General features: G+C 34.6%; 1 protein-coding gene across 1 annotated transcript in view; it reads left to right on the forward strand.

Annotated features, from left to right (window-relative positions):
• The first annotated feature begins 307 nt into the window (after nucleotides 1-307).
• Nucleotides 308-16,981, forward strand: part of LOC149411563 (solute carrier family 53 member 1) — a 29,989-nt gene continuing 13,315 nt past the window's right edge. Inside the window, exons 1-5 of the mRNA XM_089646637.1 lie at nucleotides 308-445; nucleotides 684-837; nucleotides 5,770-5,999; nucleotides 10,545-10,806; nucleotides 12,483-12,850. Of these exons, the coding sequence (XP_089502763.1) occupies nucleotides 377-445; nucleotides 684-837; nucleotides 5,770-5,999; nucleotides 10,545-10,806; nucleotides 12,483-12,850 (1,083 nt within the window). The 5' untranslated portion in view covers nucleotides 308-376. The remainder of the gene's footprint in view (nucleotides 446-683; nucleotides 838-5,769; nucleotides 6,000-10,544; nucleotides 10,807-12,482; nucleotides 12,851-16,981) is intronic.

A 16,981-nucleotide genomic window follows, 5' to 3' on the forward strand; every position in this document is an offset into this window, starting at 1 on the left:
CACTCGACGCCAACTAACTTCTCTTGATTAACATTATCGGTATTATATTCCATTTTATTTGATATTTTGTTCAATTTTTGTCGTTTAATAAAAGTCGTTCAACGAAAATCGCTTGTCTGAATGGATTATTATTTAAAAAAGTACTCAAATGTTGTGTTATTGCATTATTTATGGGCATGTCTACTGTTTCTCATGTCTATGGGTTTCATGTAATTTTATCTATGCGTTTTCAACAATTCACATTAAAATGTTGGCAGTACTTTTAAAGCAAAGAAAAAATATACTTAGTTATCAAAGAAATGTCAAAACCGTCTGATTCTCAGCTGGACTTTTGCGAGAAACAATCAAACATAATCATTCCTGGGAAGGAGTCAAAATGAAATTCGCTGAGCACTTAGGTGCTCACATCACGCCAGAATGGAGGAAACAATATATCAATTACGATGTGAGTACACATTTTCAATTATCTCTAATCGAAGGAATTCATTCGCTCCTTTAAATTGCTCTGTTTTCCTTATTTAATTGATAGCGATATTTTGTTCAATTGTGTTTAATTTTCTGTGATGTCTTTGTCAACATTCGGCAACAGTTTAATACTTTTAAACTAATTGTTTATTTATTTACCCATTTTCTAATTATATTGTTTACAATAATAATAATTATGTTATTATTTATTTTTTTAGGAGATGAAAACTATGCTGTACTCCGCGGTGGAGGCAGCACCATCAGCAGAAAATGTAGAACAGGAGATTGTTTCCAGGCATTTTGCAAACTTTGACGAAAACTTTTTCCATTATTGCGATCAGGAATTAAAGAAAATAAACACCTTCTATTCTGGTAAGTATTTGCCACAACAAATCAAATAATTCACACAGTGGTCAAATTCTTGTAAAATTCTTTCGATTTCTTTCAATCGAAGAACCAAGTTTTAAATTGCAAAAAAATCGTGAATGCAGCTCTGCAACCCAAACTTCAATACGTTTTTCTATTAACTTCCATGTTTTAATTTCTAATTTACATTCTTTAAACACTTCATATTGAACATCTTTAAATGTCCCGACTATCTCAGAGTTAACGGACTTAAATTACAGATTTACTTTTAAGGTATATAGCTAATATAAATAATATCTCCATCGAAGCTAGAGTCAAGTTAGCCTATCAGAAGCTGGGCATACTGTACAGGGCCTACAGAAACCATACACAATTGCTGATCCTGTAGAAATCATAAGCGCAATTCACTTTTGAATTTGGCGGCTCCTTTGGTCTGTATCCCCAAAACACTTTTAAAAACCCATGACTTTTCAGAAACTGGAGGGCTGTTTGATAAATTCCCCTATAATAATAATAATAATAACAGAAATGCACAAAATAATTTGCAAGGCAGATAGAAATATTACACCTTTAAATTTATACGATGAGAATGGCAACATTTTTATAAATCCCAACCAGGAATTATTAGATTCCTGGTCAAATAAAATTTTACACGCAAAACACTTCAATTATCTCAACCAAACGTATGTTGACACATTTTCGTCAAACAAATGGTTGAGTATTGGAGAGTTGAGCACAGAAATAGAAGGATTTATGCTTGCCATTCAGGATAGAGTCATTAAGAGCGTTGTTTTCGTGGACGAAATTTCGACTCCCGAAAAATAATTATTGTCCTGTGTCCCTCTCTAACGGAGCGTGCAGCGGGGAACGGAGAGGGAGTACCTGGCTTTTAGTACGGCTGACGTTGCTAGCGATCAAAAAAAGTTAGATAATATGAGATTAAATAAAAAAGAAATTAAGTTATCTGACCTATTCTCTTAATAGTATTGGTATATGCACATGTACACGTTAGGCACTGACAATATCACGCACTGAAGGCCAGTAAAAGAGAAATGCTTTTTTTCTTTTGTGCGTGAATATATTTGCATCAAAACGGGGAATCACCCTTTTGTTTAGTTCATTTAAATTAGCAGATACGTGTATTATTGTAGGAGATACGGAAATTGTACACGTGCATTGTACATGTGGCAGCGGGCCACAGACGAAATTATAATAATAGTAATAATAGGTGTATAAGTTTATAAATTAGATAAGTACATAGAATTAACAGCAGTAAATAATATATGAACAGTAAGTAATATAATTGTAGAGAATAGAAATATACACTTACTTAAAATTTGTGTGAGTGCACCGGTAAAGGCCTTACCGTTACTGTTGACATAATCTTTTAATTTTTACATTACCTTTGAAATTTTTTTGTGAATCACATTTTTTTTATTTTATCTGGAAGAATGTTATAAAGTCGTGTCGCTGTGTATATAATTCCGAACACGCACTGACTTTATCACTGGGATTTTGGTCGAGATTATTTTTAAGTGTTGTGTAAGAAGAATATTATGTGAACAACAAAATTAAGTAATACAACTATAAATAAAAATAACAATAAAAATAGCAGCACAATAATAAAACAATAACAGCAAGAATAATAGCATCAAGCATATTTTATTAAAAATATTCAATGAATCGGTATAATTATTTCCGTCCATTCTAGGCAGTGAGGAATACATTTATGGTAGTTAGTCCCAGATTTTTTATACTGAAAAAAATCCTATTTTATAATCTACACAATACATGTGCACAAGGTGAAAAATAAAAAAAAGTCGGACAGGTAGTAGTTGTATAGTAAGAACAGACTCCAATATAAATAAGCAAATAAATAATTACATAAATATCAGAAAATTATCACACAATCAAAGAGGACCATCGTATGTGTATAAGAAATTGCATTTTCGAAGACACAAACTGTTCAAGCAAAATAATTCAAGTTTCTTTAAAATATCTTTAAAACATCACGTAATTAAAGTGGATATTAATCACAGGTAGATAATAATACAATTACAATTAGGACGTATTTCACTACCAATCTCTCAATAAGTTGTCAACAAGCTGTATAGCTTACCGTTTGCTCAAAATCCCACAATTCACATCGATGTTAGCATCAAAAAAATCCTTGTTGGCAAATTTAGCCTGACAATCTTCAACATCATTTACGGAACTGAAAACAACAAAAAGACATTACATTTTTACCGTAAAAAATAAATACTTATAATAAATATTGATTTAAATATTTCATTTAATTTTCACCTGTTCCGAGTTCTTTCTGTCTTTTTGACATTGCATTTCCTCTTTTTCCGGTGCATACTGGGTGGCTTACCGTGTATCCACTTTCGACCTAAAACACAAATAACATTTTATAAAAATCAATAACGTAAGTACCCTAATTCATAACCTAATTATCATTGTTAAAAATGCTCAAATAATGATTACTTACCCATGTTGAATGAAATAAATTATTTGGGGATGCTTCGGTTAAAAACTGTGGAGTTTAAAAATAATATTATTCGTAAACAAAGTAACAAATTCGTCAATTATATATCCGCGCGGGCTGACTGCGAGCGAATGTCCGACTAACACATATACATACACTAGCAATAATAATAAAAAATGACTCTAAGGACGATTGACGTAGGTATGTATGCATGTATTTGTTAGGCGGGCGATCTCTCTCGAGCCCCTGCCCCCCGGCCCGTGCTCCACCTACTCTAGCCAGCCCGACTCAAGAAAGTGCGAATGAGACAATAACAAAAAAGCTAGTTAAATATACGTTGAATTTGTGGCCACCAAATTCGGCTTTTGAAGCAAATAAAACTTTTTTCAGTGAAGATTCAAATTTTATTGTATAGTTCATTATATGCCTGAGACGGGATATGTGAGATTTTTTCAAAAAATATCTTTCATTTGGTCACAAAAAATTGCCAAAGATGCCTCGTAAAATCATGTAAAATCGTCATCTTCTGGGGCCTATATTCTATAATTTAAGGCAAAAATCGAAAATCTGATCCATATCTGTACTTTATATATACCATGTCTCTTAACTAAAAAAAAAAAAAACAGTTTACTCTAGTATTTTAGCCGTAAATCCAAATTTAAATTTTGTATGAAACAGGCACCGCAGCCGTTCCTCTTAATACTAAAAATTATAGGAAGCATATAATCAAAGATACAAATCAAATTGATGATTTGTGTAGAAAATGTTTGGCTATTCCGGAAACTATAGAACATATTATATCGGGATGTTCTATATTAGCACCGTCCGAGTATACATTTAGGCACAATCAAGTTTTTAAAATAATTCACCAAAGTTTGGTAATTAAACATAACTTGATTGACTGCCGTAATATAGTACCATATTATGAATACGAACCAAATTCGTTTTCTAGAAAACGAATTTTATAAAATATATTATGATAAAACTATACTAACAGACCGAACGATTAGTCATAATAGACCCGATATAGTTTTACATGACAAAATTAACTTATATCATTGATGTCACTATTCCAAATTCCTGTAATATTCAAAAATCTGTTAATGAAAAAATAAGAAAATACACAGATTTAGGAAATGAAATAAAAAGAATTTGGCGTTCTCAGACTATAAAAATATTACCATTCGTTATTTCGGCTACTGGCATTATAACTAGGTCTCTCATTAAAAATTTAGGCGTATTAGATCTATCAAAAAATTTATATATAAAGATGCAAAAGTCAGTCATTTTGAATATTGTTGGCGGCCGGCATAGTCCAGTGGCAACGCATTGGACTGCCATTCCGAAGGTCGCGGGTTCGAACCCGGCGTGCGCAAATAAATTTTATTTGATTGATTTGTGTTATTTCACAATTAATTAATTAAATTAATATATAGTATATTTGCGGAGAAGAATTGAAACGTTGCTCCAAATGGCTTTAGCCGTGTTTAGTGACTAGATCTGAATAGCCAGGTACTTCCCCACCTTCCTCTTTCCCTTCCCCACTTACCTTCAGCCTCACAACATCCCCCAATTGGGGATGCCATAGTCTCACTGGCTCCAGACGGGAGCAGTTGGGACTCTTGTGAGGTATTCACTATAAAAAAAATGTAGGATAACGAAAGATTTTTTAAATATTTATGTTGAGGGATCAGTAGGATTTATAGACCCTGTTAGAAGTTCTACCGAGCCGAACCCTCTGATATGAAAATATCTGGAGTGGGTGAATTATTTTCCCATTTGATCTCTGGTGAGTTGACGTGTTGTTCTTGTTTTATTTTGCTTATATAATGCACTTGCATAATGTTGATTGACTAGATGATCATTTGTGGAAAAGTGTGTGGAAGGGTTAAGTTTTTCCTATGGGGAAGATTTAACCCGGACAATAAAATCGGAAGTTCAAAAAATAATTGGACAATTTTTATAGCGCCGCTTTTGTGAGTTATCACCTCAGGGGCGCCTTAACAAACATGTTCTAATCTTTAGGGCATGGATGGGAATACTGTCCTTGTTCTATCATGTTTAATATTGTATGTATGCACACGGTTGACATTTGTCAATTGAGAATGGGTCGTTTCTTGAGTTCAACAGCTCAACTGTGGAACGATTTGTTCTGTTTTTCCTCCCTCTTACAGCATGGATCTCTTCAGAGTTGGGTACCAGATATGAATAGGACGAGGGGAAGATGAAATTAGAATTAAAAAATCGGAAATCAATAGAATGTATTTATATTCGAGTAGCAGAACTGCATTTGCGATTTTGTTGCAATTTATAATACGTTGACAAGAATTTGGCTGCTAGTGCGAGGATTGGTTAAACTGCTTTAATGTTACTGTGGTAACACAGGAAGATAAAAATAACTCTTTCTATCCTATTATTTATCAAAAAATTTATCTGTTTTTTCTTTACAGAGAAGTTAGCCGAAGCCACTAGGAAATTTGCAAACCTCCAGAGCGAAATGAAAATATCCTCCGAGGGTCACAAGCAAAGATCCGATGGCAAAAAGCAAGTTCTACCCAATAGGAAGGTTCAAGAACTAAAGTTGGCCTTCAGTGAGTTTTACCTTAGCCTTATACTGCTGCAGAATTACCAGAACCTAAATCATACCGGATTCAGGAAGATCCTAAAGAAACACGATAAGGTAGGTACTTGAATATTTTCGTCTTAAAATTGTAATTTTTAACACCAACCCTGATAGCAGTGGGATATGTAACTACCAGAGAAACGATGAAAGTAGACTGAATACTGCAGAAATGAGATCCCTAAGGCGTATGTGTGGTTTTTTTAAAAGATAGGTAGACAAATATTTCCGAGTTACGTGACAAAGTGATGTGGCAGTCCATCCTCTCTCCCTACCGAAAAAAGTTATTTGTCTTTTTTACTCCTACCATCATGTAAAATCACCTCCCAAAGTTAGCGCACTTTATTCCCGGACACCCTGTATATATATTCATATTATTCAAAACATTTATTATAGTTATTCAACGTGAATATGAATGCATTTGAAACTTATTAAAGTAAAATTTCTATCGCAGGGGTAGGGAGAGAATATGGACTGCCACACCACTTTGTCATGGCGCACAATCCTGACTTCATTCCCACATTTTTTTTTATTTTATAGAATATACAAAAACATTACAATAATTTACAAATGTAGATATTTCGAGGCTGATTGCGAAAAATTAGAAATTTTTAACGAAACTGCCCAACTCAATTGAGAAATTATTTCTCGTGTTGGAGTTGGGGAGTGTTGGGAGTCATTATGGTTTAAAGGTAGTAAAATTTCATTAATTGATGTACCTAAAAAGTTGTCTCGTATTACTCCTATTTTATTCTGACTATTGACATGACTTGACAAAAGTATTTAATTCATTTGACTGTGCAATGTCTTCCTCGGTGTCCCTGATTTCTTCTGCCATTCACTTTCGCTTCATGTATTCTCTTCATACGTCTCGCTCCTCATGCTCAAATCATCTGAGCATGCTTGATGACAAAATTGTGCTGTAAAGACATCCAGACATACAGACCAGACATCCTGGCTGAAATACAATTCTGTGTCCTGGATAATTTCACTCGAGGCCGCCAACACAGGCTTCTGATTCTTCCCAGATAACTTACTAATTCTGATACCCCTGGGAAGACATAATAGGTTAATTAACTGCCTCTCAGGAAATGTGTAAATTTTCACACGGTGTGTATATTTAAACATAAAAAAATCTTCAGCACGGGAGATCCCAGTGAAGATATTATCATCTTTATTTGTCACAAGAAAAAGAAGATAATAAAACATTTATTATTATTATCTAGAATTGATAAAAATTGGCAATTTTTATTTTTATATTTTGAAAGGTGATTTTTTTTCATTTTAAGTTTTGATTTGATAAAATGTTATATTTTTGGTAGCATGAAAAATTATCAAATAACTACCAATTGTTATCAAGCATCAAAGTTTTAATTCAGGTCTGAAAGGGTTAATTGTATGTGCCTACATCCATCATTTTTGTCCTACATGAGACCTGCTGATATTTTATGCTGACTATATTTTTTGTAATTTTGTATGTATTGGTTTTTGTACTGTCAATTAAAAATACAGTTATGTAAGATAAATAAATACATTTTGCCTTTCACCATTAATCAAGAATATTATTGCACAATTTCATTAGAAAACTATAACAAAGCTAAAACCACAAAGTAAACCACAGAATTTTATCTTTTGCCAAAAAAAGTTTGATTCTCCACATACAAAAACCATTAATCATCTATCTGATGACTGTTTCAATTTAAACTTCATCCAATGAAAATACAGTAAGCCTTGTTTTATCAAAATTGACCTCCATATTAATCAATTACAACAGAACTCACAATGTCATCATCAGAAGTCATCAAAATTGAATGTTACCTATTGATTTTAAATTTGAAATGATTAACCGAATGTGAATCGAATTTTTACAATAGTGGTTGATGCCCTCAGTATTGCCTTGATGAAATTCCATCATTCAGAATTTAACGTTGCTTGAAATGACGTTAGCCGTGTTTGGTGACCAGATCTGACGAAGGAAGGGTGCTTCCGAAACCGGTAGAGTGCAATTAAAATTAAAGTGGTCTAAAACAAATTGATATTTTTAATTGTACTTAATTCAGTCGGCTCTCTGAGTTACCCGGGAAATGTTAAGATATTTTGGTATTTAGCATGTATAAATGATTTCGTTTTTGAATCATATTTACTGCGCTATATATTTGCGTGAATTTGGTAGGGAAAACTAACTAGCCATCACGCCGTTACTTAGCAGGAGTAGGCAGATAATATAGACCGCCACAAAACTCTGTCTTCTCACACACTCCTTGCTTCATTTCAATACTTTTCTGTTATTCTGGTTCTTGACATAACCTGACGCAAGAATTTGATTCACTTTTTTGTGCCACGTTCCTCGGGTATCCCCGACTTCTTCTAATGTTATCTTTCTTATATTTTCCTGATCGCTGGGTGCTGATTTTCCTCATATTTCTATACAGTGTGGAAACATGGACACTTAGAGCCAGCGAAAGGAAACAGAGAGATGTCCATGTAATGTGATGCTGGAGAAAAATACTAAAGACAGCAGAAACACTAATATATCCACTATGGAATAGCTAAGCATAAACAATAGGCTGCCGTATTTAAAAATATTTTCGACACGTTTCTCGCCAAATTGAGGACTGGAGAGACTCACGTTCACTGGCAAGTGTTTGTCAGACCAAGTATCACAGCTAAGTACATCAGTGTCCTTAGCTCATCACGCAGCACAGAACGGCAAAGAGTGGACAAGCCTTATCCACCACGGAAATTCCTCAGCAATGAGGAAGGAGAAGACTTTCCCTTACACTCCTTTCTTCGTTCATCCCCTCCACGTGCCCAAACCATCTAACCGTTAATAGAAAATAGTTTTCTCATGATACAAAGCAATCAATGATATTTTTTAATCTACCGATGTTTGCTCCTCATTCAGATAGACAAAACCACTTGCTAATAGTGTTGTCTTATCTAATCTAAGAAGTGCAAACATTAACTGTGAGATATTTCTCGTGTGTGCTCAATGAGACGATAATATCACACTTTGTTTACACAGATTATCCGAAGTTATTTAAGATGCACAGATTCCTAATAAGGTCTTCTGTATTGTAAAGGATTTCGTAGAAGATTAGAGAAATGCATCTACAAACAAAATTTTGTTAAAAAGCGATTTTGTAACAGGATTATTAAATAAATGCACAGTTTTAATGTTGAATACAATTAGTCTTTATTTTGGGTACAATCAATTTGCAAGTATGACACGTATTTATAGCAGTTCAACAATAGTAATACAGTGTAATAAACTTTTACATCCATTTTATGGGTTCATTGAGAAACAGGTTACACATATATCGGTCCTCCCAAAGAAAACGTAATATGATTCCTTAAGGCCCCGTAGTAAGCGTTCAAAGATGGTTTGAAAGGGAGATATGTAAATACGAATGTTAGAGGGAGCGCGCTAATATTAAAAAACGATAATAATTAAGCGAAAATGGTGAAAATATTTAATAAAACACGACTTGTTTGAGATAGAGCAAAAATCTCTCAACCAATGTTTTAGTCGCATTTAAAGATACGCTGTGAATATTTTCATGCCTATAACATATTAAATAACAGAACAAAACGTGTTTTTAATAATTTTCAGAGCTTACTTTGCGATTTTTTTCTATCGAGGGAATTTCATATAATTAACGTTTCTCAACGGGTCTCAAAGGGCCTCAACGAGTATTTTCTCTCTCTGGGTTAGTTAGATGTTTGTTACACTATATTAGTATTGTTATTATTATTCCACATTGATACATTGTCTCTTTCATACTCTTCTGTTATTCTCAATCTTAACTTTATCGGACTTAAGTATCTGATTTACTTTTTCAATTCAATTTAAATTTTTAATTTTAGTGTGTTTTTAAATACATTTGTAAAGAAGAATTATCATATAAATATAAATAGTGGAAATATTAACTATATATACTAGTAATAACGGAGTTTGCCTTTTAGGCGGCTTCATTGATGCTAAATATCTCAATATCTAAATTGATTTTATTCGACAGCAAGATTGCTCTCCCCAGTGGTATGACCATAGGCAAGTTACTCCTGCAGGCTGGAAGATAGATTAGTCGATGCTGTCGGTGACCGAGATATCCACTGGGAATATAGAAACGAATGCTCTCTATGATAGACGAGTTTTCTAACCATCCACGAATCAGTCTGATGAAATGTGTATTAATTAATCATGCCACCTTTTCCACGGGCATCACTGACTTCTTCCACCATTCACTACTGGGTTTATCTCTATTTCTCATCAAACTCAATACAATTATTCTACTGAATTACTTCAGCATCATATTATGACCTGTACCATAGAATAAAGAATAATACTAGAAGTTCCTTCCATACAAATTTTAATAGCCGTTCCGTCTCATTTACGCCCATCTGGCGTCGTGGATTTCCATCCCATTTCATAAACACAGGTTTGTATTAGAAATTTAAGCATCGATTACGCAAATATTTGGATGACGAAAAGCACCCGTAAGGCACTTCTTGTGTTGTTCTTTTTTCTATGACCTGTACTAATTGTCCTCCATCAAACGAAGAAGTAAAATAAGAATATTTTATTTAAATAATGCTTTTTTCCAGTTGTTAAATGTGTCGGTCGGTGCAAAATGGCGCACCGAAAACGTGGAGCAGTCTCACTTCTACATCAACAAGGATATCGACCGGCTTATCAACGATACGGAGGCGGCAGTGACCAGCGAACTGGAGGGCGGAGACCGCCAGCGCGCCATGAAACGGCTTCGCGTACCCCCGCTGGGCGAACAACAGAGTCCGTGGACCACCTTCAAAGTGGGACTGTTTTCTGGATCATTCATCGTACTGGTTATTTCTGTGATCCTTTCAGGTAATTTATATTAAATATTCTTCTTATGTCTTCATAAGCCTCTAATGCTCAGTTTTTGATAACCATAGATATTTGGCCTCTTCCAAATGTCAATGGACCTCATTGAACAAAGTGGGACTGTTTATCATGGTGATTATTTCTGTGATACTAGTGGATCCCCCACAATGCTTCCTTATTGCTAATGTCTTTCTGGGGCACCTCCGACTTCTTCCACTATTCACTGCGACATACCACAATGTTACTGTTAAAACTACATTACATTGACTTTATTTCAACTCACTACGGTGCAGATTGCGTTAAGTATTCTTCAGGCGTCCCTCACTTCTTCTACCATTTAAACATCTCTAAACACTATTGGCGCTAATAAAAAAAAACTTTGAAATTTTCAGTGATATCGGTCGACTACTTTTGAGTTTTGCCTTCACAAACATATGCAGGCTGAATTTTTACATACTATGATTAGAAACCAGTTAGAATCTAAATCAACCATTTGGAAACATAGACATATGAATATTAGTAGACCTGCCCTAAGTGATTAAAAGCGTATTATTCCCCACTCCCCATACCGGTTCCATTGGAGCCGGCTGGGCGAGTATGGCTTCCCGTGAATCTTGAGAATGTGACGTCATCATTCTTGTTCGAACTAGCGTCGAGCTATGGTCGAGGCATTTTACGAAATAACACGGCAAAATGGTGGCTTAGCTATGAAAACTTGTAAAAAATAGATGTTAAAAAGAGAATAAACCCAATTGTCGTATTACATTCCATATGTAAGCATTATTTTAAGCGTAATTACATCGTATAATATGGATCAGTTTGTAGAAACATATACTATCACATCGAGATATATCTGTACGCATCGTTGGTTACTGGGAACTAAATTATGAACACTTATAAAAGTGTCTTAACTAAATACGTAAACAAAATATAATCGTAAATAAATATAATCGACTCTGAAAATAGAAGAAATTTTTTTTTGCCGAATTTGGACTTCGCAAATTTGTTCATAACGTGGCGAGTAATTTGCGCTCCCATGTAAAAATGTCTATTCATTCAAAAGCAGATTTTACTTTTAAGAACTAAATGGTGATATTATAATGCGAGATGCCTATATACTGTCAGATTGATTTATTGACGAATCACAGTCAGCTTTACCCCCTTCGTTCTTCAACAGTTGATTTTACCCCTCACCTTTAATTTCTAGTCTATATATTCATATGTCTGTGATTTGGAAAGCATTTTATAAGAAATCTAAAATTATCCTATATTTAAAGCTGGAACCAACCGCACACATTCACAAAATTTCATTAAAATCGGATGGGCGGTTTCGGAGATTAGCGTGTAGAACACAGTGACACGTGATTTTTATATATTAAGAAATTCTTCTTCATATATCATCCTTCTGGCAGCCAGCTTTTATTTTTCAAATAAGGAATTAAATAATCTTCAGGCTGGTAGGTACCATGATGTTGATTATTCCGATTTGACAGTTCGTAGTAGGAACCGCGATGGTGGGAACTTTGACAGGATAAAAGGTAGTATCCAAAACTGCAACTACAATGAACCGGAACCGGAAAATAACAATTAAATTGCAGACGGATGAAATTCCAAACGGTTGAGTTAAAAAAAGACTTTGCTAAGCTCGGTTAGTAAAAAAAATGCGCCTCTTTTTACAGGACTCTTCCACAGCACTTCCGAAGAAGTCATCATGGCTCTGCGGCTATACCGCGGTCCTTTCCTCATGATCGTGTTCCTCTTCCTCATCGGGGTCAACGTCTATGGCTGGCGTTCCTCGGGAGTGAACCACGTCCTGATCTTCGAGCTGGACCCTCGGAACCACCTGTCGGAGCAGCATCTGATGGAGATGGCGGCTGTCTTCGGAGTGGTCTGGGCTCTCAGCCTGCTGAGCTTCTTCTACAGCTCCAGTTTGAGTGTTCCCCCGCTGGTCAATCCGCTGGTTCTCACCGGGATGATGTTTGTGTTTATTTTGAACCCCTTGAGGATATTTAAACACGAAGCTCGCTTCTGGTTCTTGAAGATAATTGTAAGTATATTCTTTTACGCTCTGATTTTTATTATTATTATTACGAGGGCAGATCCGAGAAAATAATAATTGTAAGATTTGTAAAGTTGAAAGTAATTTGCCTCAGGATCATTGCCTTTCAAAAGAAGAAATTTACCTTTCTTTTTAACTTGAAAAATTACGAAATCTATCCAATGACATCATAAAAATACAAGACATGTTATTTTTATACTAATCGAACAAAAAATGTAGCGCCGTTTATGAATAGGATGGCTATTCAAAGAATATGTGTGTACAAATGAAATAGCTATATGAACGGCCAACTAAAGTATGTCCACTGGACCTAGTTCAGTGAAATCACGTACGTTGTCTCAGTAATGTATCTTTCCTCTATAAATTCATATAAGCAGCTGTCAAACATTTAAACATAGCAAATACACACTTTGACATAAACATTATTATGATACTACCTATGCGCCAACAATCGACATTAGTATGTTTAATCAATTCCCATGCAATCTCGAGTGCTTTTTCTTCATATGATTCTTTTCTAAACGACTTTGTAATGATTTTTTCTGCTATATCTTTTAATGGACTCCCTTTTTAAAATAACAGAAGGGACTTGAAAATTAGCGAATTCTCTTAATAAACACAAAGAAGAGCGAAAGAAGAAATGAATACGGCTAGAATTTGACCTAATTATTAATCCACCCTTGTATGTCCTACATTGGCTCTATGCTGTTGTGTATATCAACTGATTAAAACCTACCCTGGTCCCATCCTCACAGCAGGTAGGCTCTTAACTCCCCAAAATACCACGCCCCTGATGGTCCCGCGTAACATGTTTTTAATTGAAGTTGAAAGTAAGCAGTATTTATTGTTTTAAATGTTAAAATTATCCTATAATTTGTGCAGTATTCAAACAATCCCTGTTACAATAGTGTGTTACCTAATTTCTGAAGACAATCGTCTCCTACTTAATTTTCTCTAATCAGTTTCCACTTTCAATTTTGCTTTGATTTTTTCAATTAACAGAATATTTGTATTTGCTAATCTCTGTTTGTGCGTGAGTTGACACAAAGATTAGCCCCAGACCACAGAAGTTAGCTAATAATGCCTTATCTTGTGCACATTTAGCTTTAATACTGTTTGAATTGTTTGTTGACAAACACAATATTTAACTAGTGTTAGATACTTTGTTGCCAACATTTTTTTCATATTTTGAATGCCTTTTCTGCAAATTAATTATGTACATACCATAGACATATGAATATTAGTAGACCTGCCCTAAGTGATTAAAAGCGTATTATTCCCCACTCCCCATACCGGTTCCATTGGAGCCGGCTGTGCTCGCGTATGGCCTCAAGTGAATTTAGAAAACGTGACGTCATCATTCTTGTGCGAACTATGGTCGAGGCATCATCGGTTCATTTTACGAAATAACACGGCAAAATGGTGGCTTGCGGTATGAAAACTTGTAAAAATAGATGTGAAAATGAGAATAAACCCAATTGTCGTATTTCATTCCATATATAAGCATTATTTTACTTTATTTTAAGCATATCCACATCGTATAATATGGATCAGTTGTAGAAACATATACTATCACATCGAGATACGTCTGGACGCGAAACACAAAGCTGGTTGGTTGCTGGGAAGTAAATTATGAACATTTATAAAAGTGTCTTAACTAAATACGTAAACGAAATATTCGACTCTGAAAATAGAAGAAATTTATTTTTGCCGAATTTGGACTTCGCAAATTTGTTCATAACGTGGCGAGTAATTTGCGCTCCCATGTAAAAATGTCTATTCATTCAAAAGCAGATTTTACTTTTAAGAACTAAATGGTGATATTATAATGCGAGATGCCTATATACTGTCAGATTGATTTATTGACGAATCACAGTCAGCTTTACCCCCTTCGTTCTTCAACAGTTGATTTTACCCCTCATCTTTAATTTCTAGTCTATATATTCATATGTCTGTGGTACATACATACCATATCATTACATGATTATATATTTTCATACAGAGACAGTGATTAACTCCTGTAAGCACTCGGTCCATAGACCAGTTGTGATGTCTCTCATGTTTCACCTTGTTCCAATGGTGGTAACCCAGTCCCCTTAACCCTTGAATGCCAGCTTGTACGTAGCGGATATGCTAGTAGCTCACCGCACTTGCTTTCATTTTATGGTATTTCGAACCTTAAAAAATGCTCCTAGCATACTAAAATATATTTTATGCTCTTGGCAAGGAAATATTATAATTTTATTTTAGCTTGTCAGTTCGTCACTTGCAAACGTATTTAATTTATCTGTGAAAAAGCGCATCGCAAATTCCAAGTCGAATGTGTGACTGTGTGTTATTTACGGTAAAGCCTCTTATTACTTATTTTTATTTTGAAGAATGCTTATTTAGCTAGAATATATAATTAAACTCCAGAATATTTTTGTATTTCTTAAATTATATATTTTTTTAAACGTAATAGATGAAAACAAAACATTTCTCTGAATATAAGTAGCTATCATGATTTATCTCATTTTTATAAATATGTTTTCTAGTAAGCCGGTACAATTATACTACGAAAATAGTTTCAGCCAGCGCATGGCGTGCTTCTCAGCATTTTAGCTTGGCTTTCCAAGGGTTTAAAGAAGGTTGACATAGTCTCCTGGTTCCACAAAATGCCCATAAATCTGAGCCTTCTTCCCCACAGGTGGGATATTGGCGCTCATTTTCTTGAGTGATAGGATGTTTACAAAATTAATTCCTTGAGCGATGTAGATTTCCAGGCAATCGGTTTTGGATTTGGCCGCTCTCAATTAAAAAATCATACCTCCGAATACATAAAAACTGCTTACTGTACTTTAAAGCTATGAATCCACCTATATTTCGTTGTTTATCCCATATTTATAGGTTTTATAATTGAGCTGTTTGCGGGAATTTCGAAATAAATTCTAAAAAAATTGTCTACCTAAATTTACGCAGCCATCGCTCAAGGCCCAGAGCGATGAGACCTAATGTCTGAATTACATCTGCCATGTACTCGGCCGAGACAGTGCATTCGGCCGAGTGCTCGGCTGATGTGATCAGTACAGTCAGTACTCGGCCTAGTAGCGGGCCTGTGAAAAAAAAGCCTGTGCTGCCTAGTTCTGGTGAAGTTGTCGGGACATAAAGCGTAAAACGTTCGAGAACATCAGGATGGCAAAGTCTTACTAATACCATTGCAATTTTTCTGCTAATGCTTAGACGATCTAGTCCTAGCTTTCCAGCGAGAAAGTCCGTGGGATACCTAAACTCTTGCATGATAAGATATTGCATAAACTTTTTTTTGCACCATTTGAGTATACGGTATCTTCGGGTCGCCATATTTCTCAGCAAATCTGCGAGAATCAGCAAGAATGCTGCAAACCAGAGTAAAGAAAAGCATTTTTATGACTGCCACATTAGAAAAAGATTTTGGATTGCAGATTACAAAACCTAGCAAAACTTAAATGCATAAAATGGATTATATTGACAATGGAGACATAGTGCATCTAATTTTAATTATTCATACATAGACCTACATTGCAAAATGTATTGTAATTTATTCATATTGTTATCTTATATTTATAAGAGTTATTGATATGGAAAACCTGTTGGAAAATACTAGTTTTATTGAAAAATCAATGCTGCATTGTGTTGTGAATAATTGTGTTATCAGGCACATATTTTATGCTGCGGTTAATTGTCATAACAATTTTTGGTATGGGCGTGAGAAGGCTATTGAATAAAGAGTGTCACGTAATGTTAATTTTGCGAAGGCCATTGAGTAATCTATTTCTAGGTTAACACGGAATTATGCTACCAAATCTATTTTTATTGAATAGTTTGCATTAAAATGCAAATCTAATAGTAATATTCAATAATCTCGATGTAGGAAATATGTACACGATAAAGTGAATGATATACTTGAGTCGGGTCATTTTTTTGTTTTTTTTTTTAATGTACACAACTAATGGTTAAGGCGAAATAGGTAGACTTGACCTGAAATTTGGCATTTTTGAGGCCACTTTTAGACGTATGGACACTTTTCTAAAACAAAACACAAATTGATTTCGAAAGATCGTTATTTTATCTAGTAAAGTAAGATGTTAAATTTTGAAAAAT

Source organism: Hesperophylax consimilis, chromosome 25, assembly GCF_061612785.1.
Source record: "Hesperophylax consimilis isolate HC1 chromosome 25, BYU_Hcon_1.0, whole genome shotgun sequence".
Classification (NCBI taxonomy): domain Eukaryota; kingdom Metazoa; phylum Arthropoda; class Insecta; order Trichoptera; family Limnephilidae; genus Hesperophylax; species Hesperophylax consimilis.